Genomic DNA, 17,596 nt, shown 5'->3' on the forward strand with positions numbered 1-17,596 from the left:
ATTTTAATGATATCAACACATGTCAACATTAACTTCATGGCAAAAGATTGTACTAATTGCCATCAATATTGCATATTAATATTTAATTTTAGCAAAACAATAAGGAAAAATGTAAGTGCAATTGAACTTACTATGAGATTGAATCCTGGTGGCGCCACTGCTACCTGGTAACCATGAGTCTAAAACTTTCTCTGTGCCATTTGCACATCACAATAATTGAAGCATTAAAGGAAGGCACCCACTATACTTGAGCCTGTGGCTTAACCTGTACATCTCTTAAGCACTTGGCTTTTCTCACTCTGTTCTTCTTTAACAGTGATAGATTCTGTCAGCGTCACGAGTATGAGAGTTATATTTTGTCATTCAGCATGCAAAAGTAGGGAATGAGTGATTTTTATTGTTTGTGTTCACAGTGTTACTGAAAATAGGTAGGATTACAGTCAATTGTTTAAAAACTAATGAATTTACTTTACTGAAATAAATGCAAAAAAAACCCCCAACAAAAAACAATTGGATTAAAAGCAGCATAATCATTACTTTAATGTTCTCTCTTATTAAAGATTTTTTTATAGGTATTGTGACCATTTTCGTAAGGCAAATTAGCAAAGCTGGTGGTACAATGCTTGTTTGAATACTTAGACATTAATAAAGGCAAGTACTTGCAACTGCAGACTCTCCCTTTTTTGGCATGAAGCAAAACTCTTCATAACAGCTGTTCTTGAAAGAAACAGATCGATGAACAAATGACAACAAGAACAAGCAATCTTCAACAAATCTTTGCGGTAAACTACCAACAAATAGACAGAAGCACAGAGTTCTTACAAAGAAAAAGCTCATATTTATTTAAGGCTGGTAAAACATCACAGGTACTGTTGATACACTGAAGCTAGCAATTGAGTTCATGTCCAACAAAATGGACTCCAGCGGGTTAGCGGTTTACTGACAGTAGTTATACCATAGTAGCATGTCTATGAATGAAACTTTACCGAGCATCAGTTTTGGCTCATGGAGTGAGAAGGCAGCTCCACTGTCCAGTCCTTATGGCTGCTCTACAGCCTGAACGTCTTCAGCACTCATGCTGGACAGCTCCCAGCACCATGCAGCAGCACAGCGTTCTGTATGTGTATGTGTATGTGTATGTGTATGTGTATGTGTCTGTATGGGTCATTTTTAAAGATATCTGTATTGCCTTGTGTGTGTCCGTGGCGCCCCGCCCCACTGGTTTCCACCCTGCAGAAGCTGATTTGTTATTCCATTTAAATGAAGAATGGCTATTGTTTTTAATCAAATGGTAACCATGAGCCAGAGGGACAGAAGCTGCCGACTACAGCCAGGCTGATTTACACCTCCTCTGTTTTCCACTCCCTGCCCTCTCTCCCTCCCTCCCTTTCTCCCTCCCTCCCCTTCTAATCTTCCACTCTTTTCTGTAATTCTCCTTATATTGCTCCCTCACTTACGCTTTTGCATCCTCTGACTAATTCAGCAGCCCGCTTCTCCATCGTTGTCTTGTTGTTGTTTCTGCCACAGTTCCTCTCCTCATCTTCCTTCTTCCCCGGATATATAATTTCTTCCTTTCTTGTGATTTCATCTGTTCGGTTCCTACTCTCGAAGCAGTAATGAGACAACAAAAGTGTCAAATCCTGTTCAGGCTCCAAAATTATCTACCCCTCCCCAATGCTTTTCTCCTGTTTCATCCACCTGTGCTCCTCTCCCGAGTCTATTCACACACTAAATGTCTCACTTTTACCTCTCATGAAAAAAAATTGTTTAGTGGCACTTCACAGTTATGATTTTTCCAGTTGGAGAGAAAGGAAATTGCAACCTGACTTCAACCGTAAACACTTTGTTGGCGGAGCACATATGTAAGATTAACTATCAAAGTATCTTTAGCCTTCTGTGGACACAGTAATTATCACCATTGGATTAAGCTATTTCAGGTAGGGAATATTTTAAGTATGGTCATTATTTCATGTAACTCCATGTTAATTGTGGCTTGGGCGCTATGATGAAAGCAGAGTTTCACAGCATGACTCTCAGAATTAGGTCACAGTTTTATAGAAGGAGACAGGTTTTTTACTTTTTCTCCCCCAATTACTATCGACTGCTTGGTTGAAGAGATCCTATTTTTTACTTATTCATATTCCATTTGCTTACCTATGATGGCATATCCTGGAAAAGGTTTTAAGATTTGTTTGTGCACAAGGATGTGGATGTCTTTTGTGGTGTGATTGTTATGAGCTCAATACAAGACGGCGGAATAGCATGCAGGGGATCAATTATCTGAGTAATATCAGATATTTCAGTGTTTGGTTTTAGATTTTGATGGTACGTTATGGCTTATTGGTGGAAACTTCTGACGATGTGCACAGGAAAAAAACTTGAAGAAAATGACAGTCCGTTCTCTTTTGTTTATGTTGCAGTATTCACTAATTGGATTTTTTGTGTGTTTTTAGTTGGTGGAACCGTTGACCCCCAGTGGAACAGCCCCCAATCAAGCTCAACTTCGCATTCTGAAAGAAACGGAACTCAAAAAAGTCAAGATCCTTGGATCTGGAGCTTTTGGGACAGTTTACAAGGTAAAACACAAAATAAAATTTCACTTTCATGAGTTACTTTGCCAAATAGGTTAATATACTTCCAAATCTACGTTCTCAATGTGAGATTATAGAGATCATCCCACATCATGAGAGGAAGATGAGAGAGACGGATTGCAGGATGGTTAATGACAGGAAATGAGATGGAAGGCTGGAGGCGGGAGATGAAAAGAATAAGTAATAGCAGACATTGAGACCCCTGGGGTGACAGTGAAATAGGAGAGAGTTGGGGTCACCAGCAGTGCAACGGTGGGCTGGGGAGAGGTATATAAAAAAATAAAAAAAACAGAGCCTAAATTAGAAAGAACAGACTCTCTCACTCTGAAGTATATAATTGGTCACTTTGTGAATCAATCTGTTCACATCATACCACCTTTTTAGGTCAGAGCTATAGTAGCTGAAGTGATGTCTTGCTCCCCTGGGGGAATTTACAGCGCCTTCAGGTGTGTCAAAAATAGTTGGTCTTATGTGAGATACAGAAGCTGTCAGCGGCTTGGTGGTCAGGAGATATCAGAACAGCACTTAAATTTCCTTCAGTGGAGAGACTTGGGGTCAAGGCGCATTACGTGCTGATATATTTGCATGTCGACATTTTGATGCTGCACTGATTTACACTCATGTTCTTTAATGCTCTTATACCTCAGAGAGACTAGCCTAGTGGACAAACTGCAGACAACATGTCTATTGCTTCCTTATGGGGGGCATTAACCATACATTTCTAATGCAATCTGTTTCTTTTTGAATCAACTCTAAGATTTAAAAAAAAAATCACATTTTTAATTGAATACAAATAATATTTTGTTTTTTTTCAAAAGTTGTTGGGGATATTTTCACTTGTTCGTCTGACTGACTGATCATATCACAAAATAAACAGGTTAGATGTTTCTGAATCTTTTGCTTAATTGACACATTTACTATAACTACATTTTTAGATGTTCAAATATTCAGATGTCACTGTCATATTGTAGCATATGAACAAATATCCATTGGCAAAGTTGTGTAGAGAAGAAATGGCTCATGTCATTTGAATATACACAGCAATGGATGGAAAATGGTACATAAGGCAGTCATATAAACATTGTTAAATTGATGTAATCAAAAGATATTGATCTTTCAAGACTTTAAGTTGGAATAAAAAAGCACCATCACATATCAGTCCGTTGCAAAGAGGCCAAAAACTGAACAGAATCAAGCTATTTCAGTATTTTGAATATCCAATATCATGTGCTTTCTATAAAGAAGCACATTAAATATGACTTCCTAGTATTATTAGCTGTGTTTGAAAATAGGTCCTTTCTATTTTTCCTAATGACAGGATTCTCAAAGAGTGAGAGAATGAGTCTTCCCTCACAACTTAAACCAACTTTAATCCAAATTTCCTAGCAAATCAGAACTGGGTAGCGAAGACAGATTTCCCAATCTCTGTCACATTTTACATTCAATGTATCAACATTGTTGACAGGCATAACTTTTCTTGCGTAAGTGACTGGCAAGTTTTTATATGTAGTCTGCAATATTAAATGTTTTTGAACCACATCATATGTTTTAAATTCATCACTATCACAATCACAACAATTTTAGCAAAATACCCATAATTTACCCCTCCAATTATTTGGTATTGTCAAGATTTATTCTTCTGCAAATAGGCGTCCCTCTGATCCCCAGACTTTCTGCTTCCCTGTCATATTCTTGTTAACAGGAACAACCCATTTAAAAGGAAACAAGATCAGAGATGCCTAAATATTAAGGTGCTTACAAGTATAAAATTAATTACTCAACTCGAGAATGAAAGTGCCACATTACATTCTTTCCATGCATGTGGGTTCAAGATAAGTCATTGTCCTGAATAGTAATCATCTCTGGCTCAAGCACAGAAGACAGTGTATGCCATCAGAGTGATCTTTGATGTTTCAGCCTTCAATTCAGGAGTGTCAGTGCTGCACTAACTGTCACCAGGAACGTGTAGTCACACTGTGGTTGAACAAAGGTGAAACTCATTTTAAACATTTTGCAAAAATTGAGAGGCACTTGATTTCTCTCCTCTTTTAAATGCTTTGGCAGCTGCTAAATCACTTTAATCCTACCTGAAATTAAATACTTCAAAATGATTAAATAGTTTGACTTAAGTCTTATTGAAGGGCACAATAACCTTAATCATACTGCGTGCAGAACGTTCTCATACACTGCCAAGGAGAATAGAGAGCGATGTTTATTAAGTGGAATTTCATTATGAAAAAAAAAAAGTTAAATTCATTGCCAGAGATTTGTCACGCTTATTGGGATTTATGGGGGGAAAAGTTTTGTGAATGGAAAAACCTGTGTCTTCATTCAGTGTAATGAGTAACTATATTTGTGTCAGAGTCTGTGTTTCCTTTCCTTTATCTAGGGTATTTGGGTCCCAGAGGGTGAAACCGTGAAAATTCCTGTCGCCATTAAAATCCTGATTGAAGCCACTGGACCAAAGGCGAATGTAGAATTTATGGACGTGAGTATCCCAAAAAATTATCTTTGTCATATATATATATATATAAGAACTTTTTACCTGACCTTGACAACAAATACTTTCCTGCTCATGACAGTCTTGACTGGGTATTTGCTGGTTTTAACCTCTATGAGGACGACTCAGAGTTGCAGTGAAAGCATCAAAGCAGCTGATGGTAACAGTTATCGATATAGAAGCTTGCAGAAGGTTTTAGCAGTAATCAGGTTATATCAATATTGGCTAAATACCAAAATGTACTTTCTGTTTCAAAACGTGCGTGTATCCGTGCGTGCATCCGTGCGTGCGTGCGAGGCCACACACCTGAAAAATGTTTGACGTCCCTTTTCACTTTTATCTGCACTTTTGTACTGGAGTACATTGTAGATACTGTACATTTTCACATTTGCTGAAATAAAGAACTTGATTTAAAACGTTTACTTTTTGTAAACACAAGTATCTGGCCTTCTGGTAAGGTCGCGGTTTTCAGAGGAGCCTTTCACACAATTTTAATTGACTCAAAAACATTTAATGTCACTAACATTTTAAAACCAATATTAAATTGACATAATGTCTGAATCCAAATATGTGTACATGAATACAAATTATTTAAATCCATTGATACAATTGATTCTTTTTAATAATCGTGAAATTAACACCATCTCAAATACAATGTAAAATCATTCCTTGATTTTTAACTCAACAAAAAGTTACTGAAACCAATTATCTGAGCGGGATCATTTGCTGTTCAGTCTACAGATTAGACACATATTATAAGACTTAGTGAATGTCCAGTGTGACTTGTGACTCAAGTTTGACTTCTTCAAAGCAGAACTAAGAACAGTGCTGCTACAGAAATGTTATAAGAAAGCACAAACTGAACGTCAGCATGATGAAGCTGTTAAGAACTAAACCTAGACACCACAGACACCAAAATAGGAACCATCAAGGTACACACACACACACACACACACACGCACGCACATGCCACAGGCTCTGAGCTTGGTGAACTAGGCCCCATTTATAAAACATTCGCTGCTTGGCTTATTTCAAAAGGAAAAGTGGGGGAAAAAAGTCAAATTTATTATCCTGTGATGATGCAATGCAGATGAAATAACTCCTATCAACACACGCACATGTGCAGTCACACACACTCACTCACACAAGCGACCCACTTGCTCTCATGTCTTGCACTTAGTTTAATAGTCTAAAAGAAATAGTTTAGGAGTGTTGGCATTTCTATTTTTATGCTGTCTTTGATGAATATCCCATGTGTCCTTAATTTTTATGCTAAACGTGCTTCGGGGGCTTGTCTGACAATCAGAACACCCGATAAAGTAATGAAAGGGCAACGTACAGAGAAGAGTGTGATATGAATCCATAGAGAGGGAGAAATGTAAAAAGAAAATGGTGTTAATTTGATAATAGAAGTGTAAATATAATAGAATAAGTACTTGAGACCTTTAATGCTGCATTCATCATCTCTCCTCAGAAGGTTTGTGTGTGTGGCATCTGGACAGTCAGTCAATGAGCTTGAGAGTTACAGTGAAAAAGGAGAAGATGTTCATGTAATTTGTCTTACGTTAAATGCTTCTAAGTAATTAATAGCATGTGTATTAAAAATATGTCATTACCTACTTCATTAATACTGAATAATAAAAGTATTGACAGAATGATGAAGAAAGCAGATTATATCAAATAAAATTCCTCATAAACATGTAAAAGGCAAAATATCCCAGGACGCGATGAAGGAACAAGGGCCGACTGTAAACTGTAATTTGGAAAAATACCATAAAAACATGGATTAAACATTGTAAGTGCTTGATTGATCAAACCTTTTTTTTTTTTAAGTTATCAGTGTCTGTTCTGATCCACACACCCCGACTAACTGACAAAAGATGAGTCTTTACACGTGTCAGCCAGAATTCACCTCCAATAAGAAGCTTTTTTGCAAAGTTAAGCTAAAAATTATTATTGCATTGAAAACATGGTCGTAATTTTCTCTTCAATAGCATTTAATTTACAGTTGTAAGCGGGGGGCAGTTTTTCCTGTTAAAGCAAGTCTAAATGAAGTTAAAATCAAATCATCACATTTATTAAATACATATCTTAATATGGTTTTCTCATAATTGTGATTCAATGGCCTGAAATTTACTAACATTTAACATTAAATTAACTTACTGTGACATTACCTGTAATTGTACCTTACTCTAAATAATTGAAAGAATTCATCAACATCCAAGCTCATTTGCTAATGATTATCCAGTATGGATAAAGAGCTTTATTTACACATCGTCATCATTCACACATGATAATTCCAGTTGTTTAGCACCTTACAGTATGGGGATTACATCTATGGGTTTTCTTCTTCAGCTAATCCAGTTTCCTTCCACAGTCCAAATAACCTTGCGCGTGCGTGAGAGTTAATCAATGTTCCTAAATTGCCCATTGATGTGAGTGTGTGTGTGTGTGTGCTCGCGCGCACTGTAAAGTACGGGCAACTTGTCCAGGGCGTATTCATACTTCTCCCACATTTAGCTGGATTGACTCCAGCGCTCTGCGACCCTGAATGGCAAAGAAAATGGAGGGATATAATAATGAATTTTACACTCATAACCTCCATTACTATCCAGCTCTGTTGTCTTCTGAGTGCTCAGTAGTGGTTGGTAAGCTTTTGCTGCAAATTTACTCAATTAAGCATTTCTATCAGAAAGCACAATGAGGACCAGAGTTTAGTGCCTTTCCATTTGTTGTCCTACCATAATTGTGTGCATTTCAGCAGCTAAAAGTCAATTTTCAGGCTTGCTGGATGTCTGTGCCATTTTACTTTTTCCTCATTTGACCTTAGTTAAAATAATTTGCTAAAAAATCTCAGCACTAAAATAAATGACTGATCAAACTGGGAAACGGTGATCAGCACAAGGATAAACAAAGTCTTGCACGATGTTCATTATAGTCATTTGATGGTTATATTGGAAGTCATAAAACATTTCACCTATAGGCTAAATCGTTATCAGGCCGGTAGTTGATGGGCTCTGAGGTTGCACTCAAGGGAAGATCACTGGAAATTACAGAAATAAAGCCAATTCCATCCATTATTTCCCAGCGAGAATGAGAAGTGTTAGTGTTGGATTTGGCTGCAGGCCACGCGCACTTCCCATTGACTGTTAGGAGATGTCACCATTGATTATTTTTTTAGTGGTGCATTTATATCTCTTGTAGTTTACCACACGTTACCTGTGCAGCACTAAGGAAAGCAACACATTTCTTTAAAGCAATCAAAAACTATGTGACCCCTCCACACAATTTCACTCTCTCAGTCTTGCAAGTGCTTGGCAGGAAAACGGGATGTTAATATCCTGCAGTATGGCTATGCATATACATGTGTTCAACGCTGTGCATGTTTGTTTTGGTGTGCAGTGATGATAGCAGCTGCAGGAAGATTGAGTTAGTACAGCATGTTATTGCTTTTGAAAGCTGCACTGCTCAAGGCTTGTTTTCACCAAAGAAGGATAAAACTGTATCGAACTTGAAGTCTGTCCTTGGAAATTTTGTTTAGCTATCCTTTTGTGAAAGAAAAAGAGACCCTTTTTTATTTTCAGGGTTTTACACAGGTTATTGTTCAGGTTTGGATCACAACTGCTGAACTTCCTATAATATTAATGTATTCTCAACAAATAATAATGGGGATAAGAGGAGGAAGAAGAAGAACAATTAGTATTCATAATAATAACTCAGATTGTTGGAACATTTTACATGCTTGGAAAACTAAATTGTAAGATTGCATGTCATTTTTATTTTATGGAACTTTTTTCTAGGAATAAATAAGTGTTCAATATTTAAGTTTACAATTTTACAGCATCACCTATACCCATTCAATTTTATTCAAATGAATATACTTTTGACAAAACCCCACTGGATACTGTGGAGCTTACTGTATCATCAGTGGATCATGCTGTTTGATGGAGATATTTTGACACACAGAAGCATAGTGGCAGATAGATACTGACGTAATTCAGTTGAATTTAAATGGCAAAACTGTCAAGGTGCAGATGACAGAAAGACGTTGCCTCTCTTGCTCTTTGACCTAATTTATCGTGATCTTTTCCATATCTTTTCCTGTCACCGGACTTGTGCAGCACATGAGCAGCGGTCTGATTATGTAAGCATTGTGATAGATGAGCTATATAAATTATAGATTGTGTGGTGGTTGTATCCCTTTGTCAGTGTTCAGCAGCGCCACATACACTGTATATCTGTCTCACCCAATATACACACACACACACACGCATGCACACACACACGCCTGTTTCTGACACGACTACTGCCTGTCTTGTGTATTTGATCGCAGAGCGATCCGTCTCATGATGAATTGTCACATTAACTCATAACCCTCACGGCCGCCCTGCTTTACTTATGTGTCCACATACATACGTATAGTTGAGCAGAATAGATGGAGGCCTGATTCTGTCTTCGGTAGCGGTTTCACTTGAATAATAAATTGTGCAAATTGAAGTATATGATATGCAATATTGCCAACTATAGGCAAAGTTTCATCACATGCACATATTTCATACACAGTAGTCATGTTTAATGCATAGTATATGTCATTACAAAACACAAAGAGACATCACTGTACTAAAAGGATAGAGACTAGTGAGTTACAGAAATATCACCTTGCTGTGTTTACTACATTTTTTTGTTCTCTACAAAGAATGCTGACAGTCTTGAAGCGGTGAGTCACTTTGATGTTTGAGGTTTTGAATAAAATTCAACTTCTTTTTGACTGAGTGCAACCTTGCTGCTAACTTCAAGAGGAATTTCAGCCTGAAACAGAATAAGAGGTCCTGTGATCTTTGGAAGTTCATTCTTCACTTGTAAACATGATGAACTCTCTGACAGTGTCTCCGTCTGGAATTTGTCTCTTGACATTAACAGAGTTTGCACCATGTAACATAAGTGGTGCAAAATCTAAATACCTTTCTATTCTCACAAATGAAAACAATAACAGTCATAATAACTCGTGAAAAATACAAAAAAGGCTAACGGCAAAATCAAAATATGTTACTGACATGGTGAAATTTCTTATCTTCTTTTTAAAATTACACAAGATTGACAGTTGTCCAATTCTGAACTTAAAACTCAGACTCAGAACTTTAGGAGTCAGCGATTTCACATTGTGTGCTGCTAACACCCACATGTGCAAATCAGCAAACAGGACAAGAAAACACTGTCCTGAGTAACATTTTGCAAATGTCAATTTTGAATAATGAATTCTTACACAGGAAAATACAGAAATTACACAAACAAACTGTGGGAGGGAAGCAAGAGTGTTTGTGAGAAGAGAAAACTTTGAAGGACACCTGCAGGATACAAGTTTACATTACGAGGTGGAAATAGTTCATTGCAACCAGCCCCTAGATAATGTGTGTAAAGAAATTAAAGTTTCCGATTGCTGCAGAGATATTCCAAACTGATTTAAAAACCTGCCAAAAAAATTTGTTTTTTAAACTGTTATTCTGTTCTACTTTGTTTTTGTCTTGCAACTGACTTAACACAGCCAGTGTGGCTTCTGGCAATAGTAAGGAATTTAAGCGGTGTGCTGTACATTGAGGAAACTCCACAATGACTCTGTCTTTTATTGTCTATGAGTTAATGCGAGTAGATAAGTGTTTGTGAGGAGAGCAGTAGATCTTCAACTGTTGTAGAAGTTTATAAGAGGCTTGGAACAGAAAAAGAATCAATGGCTTTCATGTGGGCACACTCTTTGTTGCATGCTACTTCTCCAACAGAGCCAAGAAAAAGCTCCCAGGATTTGTTTACCTACAACTGTGAGAATCATGAGTGTGATTAGCTGTGAAGTTAACCATGACTTCACCATGGAAAGGTAGAGGATTCCCCCCATGCTCCTATCACCTTACATGATTATACTCACAAGCAGGTGCGAAACAGGTCGTCCTGTGAGTCCCAACACACACACAAAAAAAAAAGCTTTAATGTGATAAAAGTTTCCAGACTGGTTTTGTTTGTCTTGCAATTGTTGAAAAAATGCAGTTTAATCCATGGGATATGTGTGGTGTCACAGCAACAATGAAAATTGGGAGATTAAAAAGATTGACGTGAGCAAAACAACTTATTTCCACCAAAAATACATGAAAGATTTTGAGGCTTAATACAGAAAAAGAGTGAGACAAAAGGCTAGATGCTGCTCTGGGTCAACGGGCTGAAACTCAACACTGGTAATATTGCAGATTACCCCACAGACGGGCACAAATATTTTAGGAAACAGTCTCTTATTAAATTTTGAAACTGATCATATTCTTGTAACTTTCTCAATATTTGGGGAAATCATGACCAAAGATCCCATTTTTTTGTTTGTTTCTTGTATCATAAAGCATAATATTATATTATGGATTGTGTGAGGGCACTAAAAAGTGGATGGAAGTATTTGTCAATCTCTCAGACTATGTCTGTACTGTTTAATAATCGCATTTATACATGAATACATCATCTGTGAGGATCAATATTGTAATTTGTAAGATTTTTTTTAAATGTGTCTGATAAAATCATGATTTTAACTTTCACATTATTGAGTGTGTTATTCCTGGGCAGTGGGGCCATCCAGCCATTCGCATGGCTTTTACCAAATAATTTCTGTTTTCATTCAAGTTCTTCCATATTCTATTATGGCTTTGCCTGAGATAATGCCAGAGACTATCAACAAACATTTTGTTTGCTTGTTTGTTTATTTGTTTATTTGCAAAAACAGTACTCCAGTTCATGAACATGACCACTTAAAACAAACAAACAAACCAAAAAAAACCCAGAACATCCACACATTGATTTAAAAATAATTTTAGTTAGTTATTGTTTAACCAAATCAAGAAATTGAGTAAATAATAATGATGCAATGTTTACTTTTGCCATATTGTTACACATTTCGCCACGCACATGCCTGAGTGTGTATGTGTCTCATCCAGGAGGCTCTGATCATGGCTAGCATGGAGCACCCCCACCTGGTCCGTCTGCTGGGCGTCTGCCTGAGTCCCACAATCCAGCTGGTCACACAACTGATGCCCCATGGGTGCCTGCTCGACTATGTTCACGAGCACAAGGACAACATTGGATCGCAGCTACTGCTTAATTGGTGTGTCCAGATTGCCAAGGTAAGGACAAAACCATCTTTCATTAGTAGCTTGAGAGGCTGCATTGTCGGTGGTTTGACATGGTTGGTGTATTTGTTATTAATTGAGTCATTAAATTGTTTGGTCACAAACTAAACATGCGGTTGTGTGTTTGCGGGTTTGGCTGGCCTGTTGATCGAAAATGGGTATTTACCGCATAAATACTTGTGTTTACTGTGGATTACACGCACTCGCTCACGGCCACCTAACCGCTCCATTATGTGCGGACTAATAGAGGCCGAGCGAATCACTACGTTATTTCTAGACAGAGAATAATAATGTTTATGTTGGGCTCTGCTACATGGCCGTGGGCCAGAGACAATGGTAAAGATTGTGTGAGTATGCTGGTGGATTTAGCAGCAGACAGCTGCTCCCTTCTTGCCAGCCTCTCTGAAGAACTGAAGTAAATAATTCAAAGTCTTGCTTGACTTTGGAGGAGGAGGTATGGAGTGCGGGAAATCAGTGTTACAAGTTCATGAATGCAGGTGTGCATGATGTGGCAGAGCATGCTTTCCTGAGCTGTGGCTACTTTTTTCTAAACCTGGTGTTTTTAAAGTGTGGGAGTATACTCCCCTCCTAATGTTTACTTGTGACTCTCAATGTTTCCCTCATTATTCAATATTATTTCTAGCAGCTGTTAGAATCCAAGGGCAATGAAATGCTTAACTCTGCTCGCTCCTTTTCGATGCTTTTGTTTGTAAATATGTGATCAGTCTTTTTGAAAACTCTCCAAGATGATTTTGCACTGAAGCTGATTTTCATTTTAATTCCTCACCATTAAAGTCACAATTGACTAAAACATGTTTATTTCAGTTTTGCCCTTCAAGTATGTATTTGAATTGCAATTTCTTCTCAAATACCCAAAGAGAACACATCATGGTGGACACTACAGGCCTTTTCTGTTGCTGTGCCCTTACTGGACTCCCACCCCACACTTTGGAAATCAATGCTGCAGATGACTGGTGCCAAACATATGGCTGGATTAGACCTTCTACTGGGCTTATTTTAGCACAAGGAATGAATTTCCAAAGATTAACAGTACAGAGACAACTTAAAGTAATTTTTTTACCCGAGTATAAATAACTGTTGTTTGTCATTTATTAGTAGTGGATCGCCCTGTCTTAGGAACGGTAGTGGATGTAGCACAACACTGTGAGCCAAGACATCAGTAAATATGCAACAGTAAAAGCATTAACATTAACATCAAAGAGCAGAGCTTTCATCAGATTTTCCACATGATGCAAAAAGTCAAATCATCGTTGGTATTATCGAATACAACAAAATTCAAAGACAAAATAGAAGCTCAAATGTAACACATGCCTTGTGGCCATTTCATGATATTTTCTATCAATCAACTGTTCTTGTTTTACTTGAATCAAATGTAGATAATAGCTTCATAACACTTTATTGCATTAAAGCAAAGAGAAACAGATTTTTAAAAACTTTTTATAAAGTCGTTGGTGCCATTTTACTCGTGAGTTTGCCACCCCTGCTTCAGATAAACCTTCAATATGTTCGGTATTTATTGTTTAATAGAATACTTCTATTGTGAAATCATTTGATGTGTTTGCTATATACTCCTACACATCGCAGAATATTTGCATATCATTTTAATATGTCTCCAAATCGTCTTGTATAATGGCGGATGGAGCTGTCACATGCAGAGAGCAAAGAAATGGGTTAAAAAAAACCCAATGAGAAGCAGAATGAAAATGGCACAGCAGTCCCAGATTTAATATCTTAGACAAACATTTCTGTTGCCGTTTTTGGCCAAGTCAGAGGCAGGGAGCACTCCTGTGAGCTTCTATGAAAAAATATTAAACCATCAATTAAATTTGAGACACGGTTATGATTATACCACATATGAAGTGTTTTTTCTTCTTTTCTTTTTTTAAATGTATTTACACATGTACCAAAGGTGATATGCCTGCTGACGAAATTACCATGCAGTGTAACACAAATATTTCCATGATATGGAATTAATCATACAGATGTCTTTGTAGTAAAGGGATGGCAATCTACAATGTGTATGAATAAATATACTGTACGCCCACTGTGAACAGTTGTCAACATGGAGAGATATATAATTCATAAAGGGTGGATATGATGATGTATTATTTACCAGCATGTTTTGTTACTGTGTCTCACGCACATATTGTTTAGGGGTTTTCAATAATTGGCCACAGCTCCACGAGACACCAATAGCCGTCAGGGGCCAAGGTTAATTAGGTTGCTACAACTTCAGGGGTTTCGTGCCTCCAAACACAATGTGTCCTTCACAGTCTGAATCTGTATTTATCGGAATCCTGCTGACAAACTGAGCTGGTGCACTTTGGTGAACATTGCCAATGTGCCTAGTCGTAGTGCTCATAACCGCTTTTACTGAGCCAGGTCCGGAAACATTTTTCTGCACTTTATTTCATTACCTTTATTATGGATGTATGCATGCCCCCTTGCAGGGTCTTACATGTTTCTCCAGGCTCTTGCATGTGACAGAGTTGCACTCTGAGGCAACACCATTTTCTCTCTGTCATGGCCACCATCACAGCCATAGATTATTAATGAAGTGATCTGCCATGAGAGTCATACTAATGAGCAAATTCATCAGGCAGCTATGCATTCAGGACTCTCCTACCACGGGATGTTCTTTTTAAAATCCTGTTTTATCTTCTTATACTCTCTTGCTTCACCCTACTATATCACTTTCTCCTCATTATGTCTGTTTGCTTTTTAAACCCTTCTAGTTCAACCTCTCTTTGTTTGTACATGGAGTTGATCTATGGGATCACACATTTTGACTTGCTGCTGCTTGTAAAGATTCGGTAAGAAAGTAAAACATTTCTGTAACAATACACACACTCAAGTTGATTTAGACAAAGTTTCCCACAAACCTTTCTTGAAGGATGATGTATTGATTTGCCATTGTTGGACTATACTGCAGCATCTCACCACTGAAATTCTCAAGGATAAGAGAATCTCCTATAGCAGTTGTGTTTAGTTTCAGGCAGCACGCTCGCACTACATTCCAGAGCATTGCGACTATAATACCCCTGTTATGACAGTAAAAACTTCACACTGGCTTTAAATGGACTCATAATTTTGAGTATTTCCCATCTATAAAAAGGTTAAAGGCAAGGTTCATTCTGGCGAGGTGTCCTGTTCATCACATGGTCAGACATGAATCCACACACTCATATCTATGAGTAAGACATTAATCTGAACTTATAGTTGAAAATTGATATTTAACATTTCAGGCATGACCTTTCTGTGCATAGTTTGCATGTGTGGCTTCAGTTCAAGCACTTCCCACTTTCCAGGAATATGCAGGCAAGGTTTATTACTCTCTCTTAAATTGTAGGCATCAAAGTGGATGAACTTCCATCTCTCTGTTTGTCTTCGACGAGCTAGTAGCCTGTTCAATGTGAACCCTGCCTTCATTAGTAATTAGCTGGGAATGGCTCCAGTGTGCTGCAACTGGATAAAGCAATGTAAAAAAAATAATCAACTTCAATAAATTGATGGAAGAAGTTGCGTCATCAGAGAATACAAACACAGATACAGGGATAGCATGCAAAGTCTGCTCAGAAGAGTTTTGCTCATCAATAGAGTTGAACCAAAAAATATTGTAAACATGATGCTGTTAATCACTGCATAACAGTACCACTACTTTGTAACTGATTAAACTTTAATGAACAAAATTCTTACATCCCAGTCATAGTTTTGTTTATTAAGAAGCAGGTTAGTCTTGTGTTTATGTGTGCACTCCCATCCAATTCATCACAGCTGCATTGGATTACCTCATAAGCCGTTCAGCTGTTTTCCCTGGAGTATCGCGCTTTTGCAGGATGCGTTTGAATGAACTGAGTGGGCTGACAGAGATAGTTACATATACTGTAACAATGGTAGACCGGTTTTGGTGGCACATAGGCAGCATTGTAACACAATTCAGAGCAGACTTTAATTGTGCCCATTGACATATTTTTAAACGTTTCTTCCAGAACTAGTCATTAGATCAAAATTTCTCATCCAGAAACATCCCAACTTTTGCTGCAGCCTTTTATCAAATTGGTAATGACAATGACAAGGACTTTTATGTATCCAACAAGTTTTCTATGTCTTTCTGATGGATTATTGGATAAATCTTTAGGTTATATTGACTATGCTTTTCGATCTTTACACTCCTCCGTCTGTCATCAAAAAGCAGATCGTTACTTGAATTTCAACAGGAATGCAAGTTGTGATAAGCCGAAGTTTGACACATGGTAACACACAGAATATATCAATATGTGCCAGAATCAATTGAACTGAAGCTAATAAGCTCTGTGTGAAAATACTGGTTTTGTATCAAAGTTCAATTTTATAATAATAATCATAATTTTATTTATATAGCACTTTGAAGAACAGTTGATTCAGAAAGTGCGTTACAGTAAAAACACACAAACATTGTGTAATTCTGTGGTAAGAAGGGAGCAGTTTGTAAGTTCATGTCAACTCTATTATTTGGAGTTACCAAATAGGCTACTATTTTGTGACTGTTGTACTGTTTAAATTATATTCTAAGCTGCACTTGTGCTGGTTGTAGACTATTGATAAAAACAATAATCAAATTTTGGGGTACAACATTGTAAAAGAGAAGGATTCAGGTTAACAATGTAAAATGCATCTTCTTAATTTACCTTGGTCTGTTCAAGCCAATTCTTATTGTTACTGATGCATAATAGTGCACAACATATTCAGGGTGGGCATTTTATCAGCAGGACGTCACATAAAACAACCAAGTCTGGCCTAAATAGACTTGATTAAGTTAAAAACAAGAAGTCTGGCCTAAATAGACTTGATTAAGTTAAAGACAAGTACATTGTCCTTAAGTTTGTCCACTTACTGCAGAGCTTTTGTGAAGGCATATTTGCACTGGAGCTATGTGACAACTTATACATCTTCAGTCTTGAAAAGTGAAAATGTCATGCAGTTTCACTCAGTCACTTGTATGAATGTATGCTGAGCTGCTGCTGTGATGCGGTGTGATGTGATTCCATTACAGATAATTAGCTTAGCTAAAAAACAAGTTGAGGTTCAACTTCTGTGTGTAACAGGATGAGTCCACATGAGCTATGAGCTGTGCATTTATGCAGGCTTACAGTACAATTCATTCATAGCATAACAGGGAAAACTATGCAAATGCCTTAAAACTTGCTTTAGGCTTTAGGCAGTCAACAATGTAACCCTTTTCTCCTGACAGAAGATAGTAATGCATTTCTTTTTGATACCGTAGCTACTTAAACAGAGTTTTAGATTAGAAAATTACGCCTGTGTCAATCCGGCAGTGCTTTGTTTTGCAT

General features: G+C 37.5%; 1 protein-coding gene across 1 annotated transcript in view; it reads left to right on the forward strand.

The window, feature by feature from the left end:
- erbb4b (erb-b2 receptor tyrosine kinase 4b) overlaps positions 1-17,596 on the forward strand; it is a gene marked incomplete at both ends in the record, with an annotated part of 291,115 nt that overhangs the window by 237,960 nt on the left and 35,559 nt on the right. The window contains 3 exons of the mRNA XM_080497752.1: positions 2,454-2,576; positions 4,981-5,079; positions 12,054-12,239. Of these exons, the coding sequence (XP_080353878.1) occupies positions 2,454-2,576; positions 4,981-5,079; positions 12,054-12,239 (408 nt within the window). The remainder of the gene's footprint in view (positions 1-2,453; positions 2,577-4,980; positions 5,080-12,053; positions 12,240-17,596) is intronic.

This window comes from Blennius ocellaris (genome assembly GCF_963422515.1).
Source record: "Blennius ocellaris genome assembly, chromosome: 6".
Lineage (NCBI taxonomy): Eukaryota > Metazoa > Chordata > Actinopteri > Blenniiformes > Blenniidae > Blennius > Blennius ocellaris.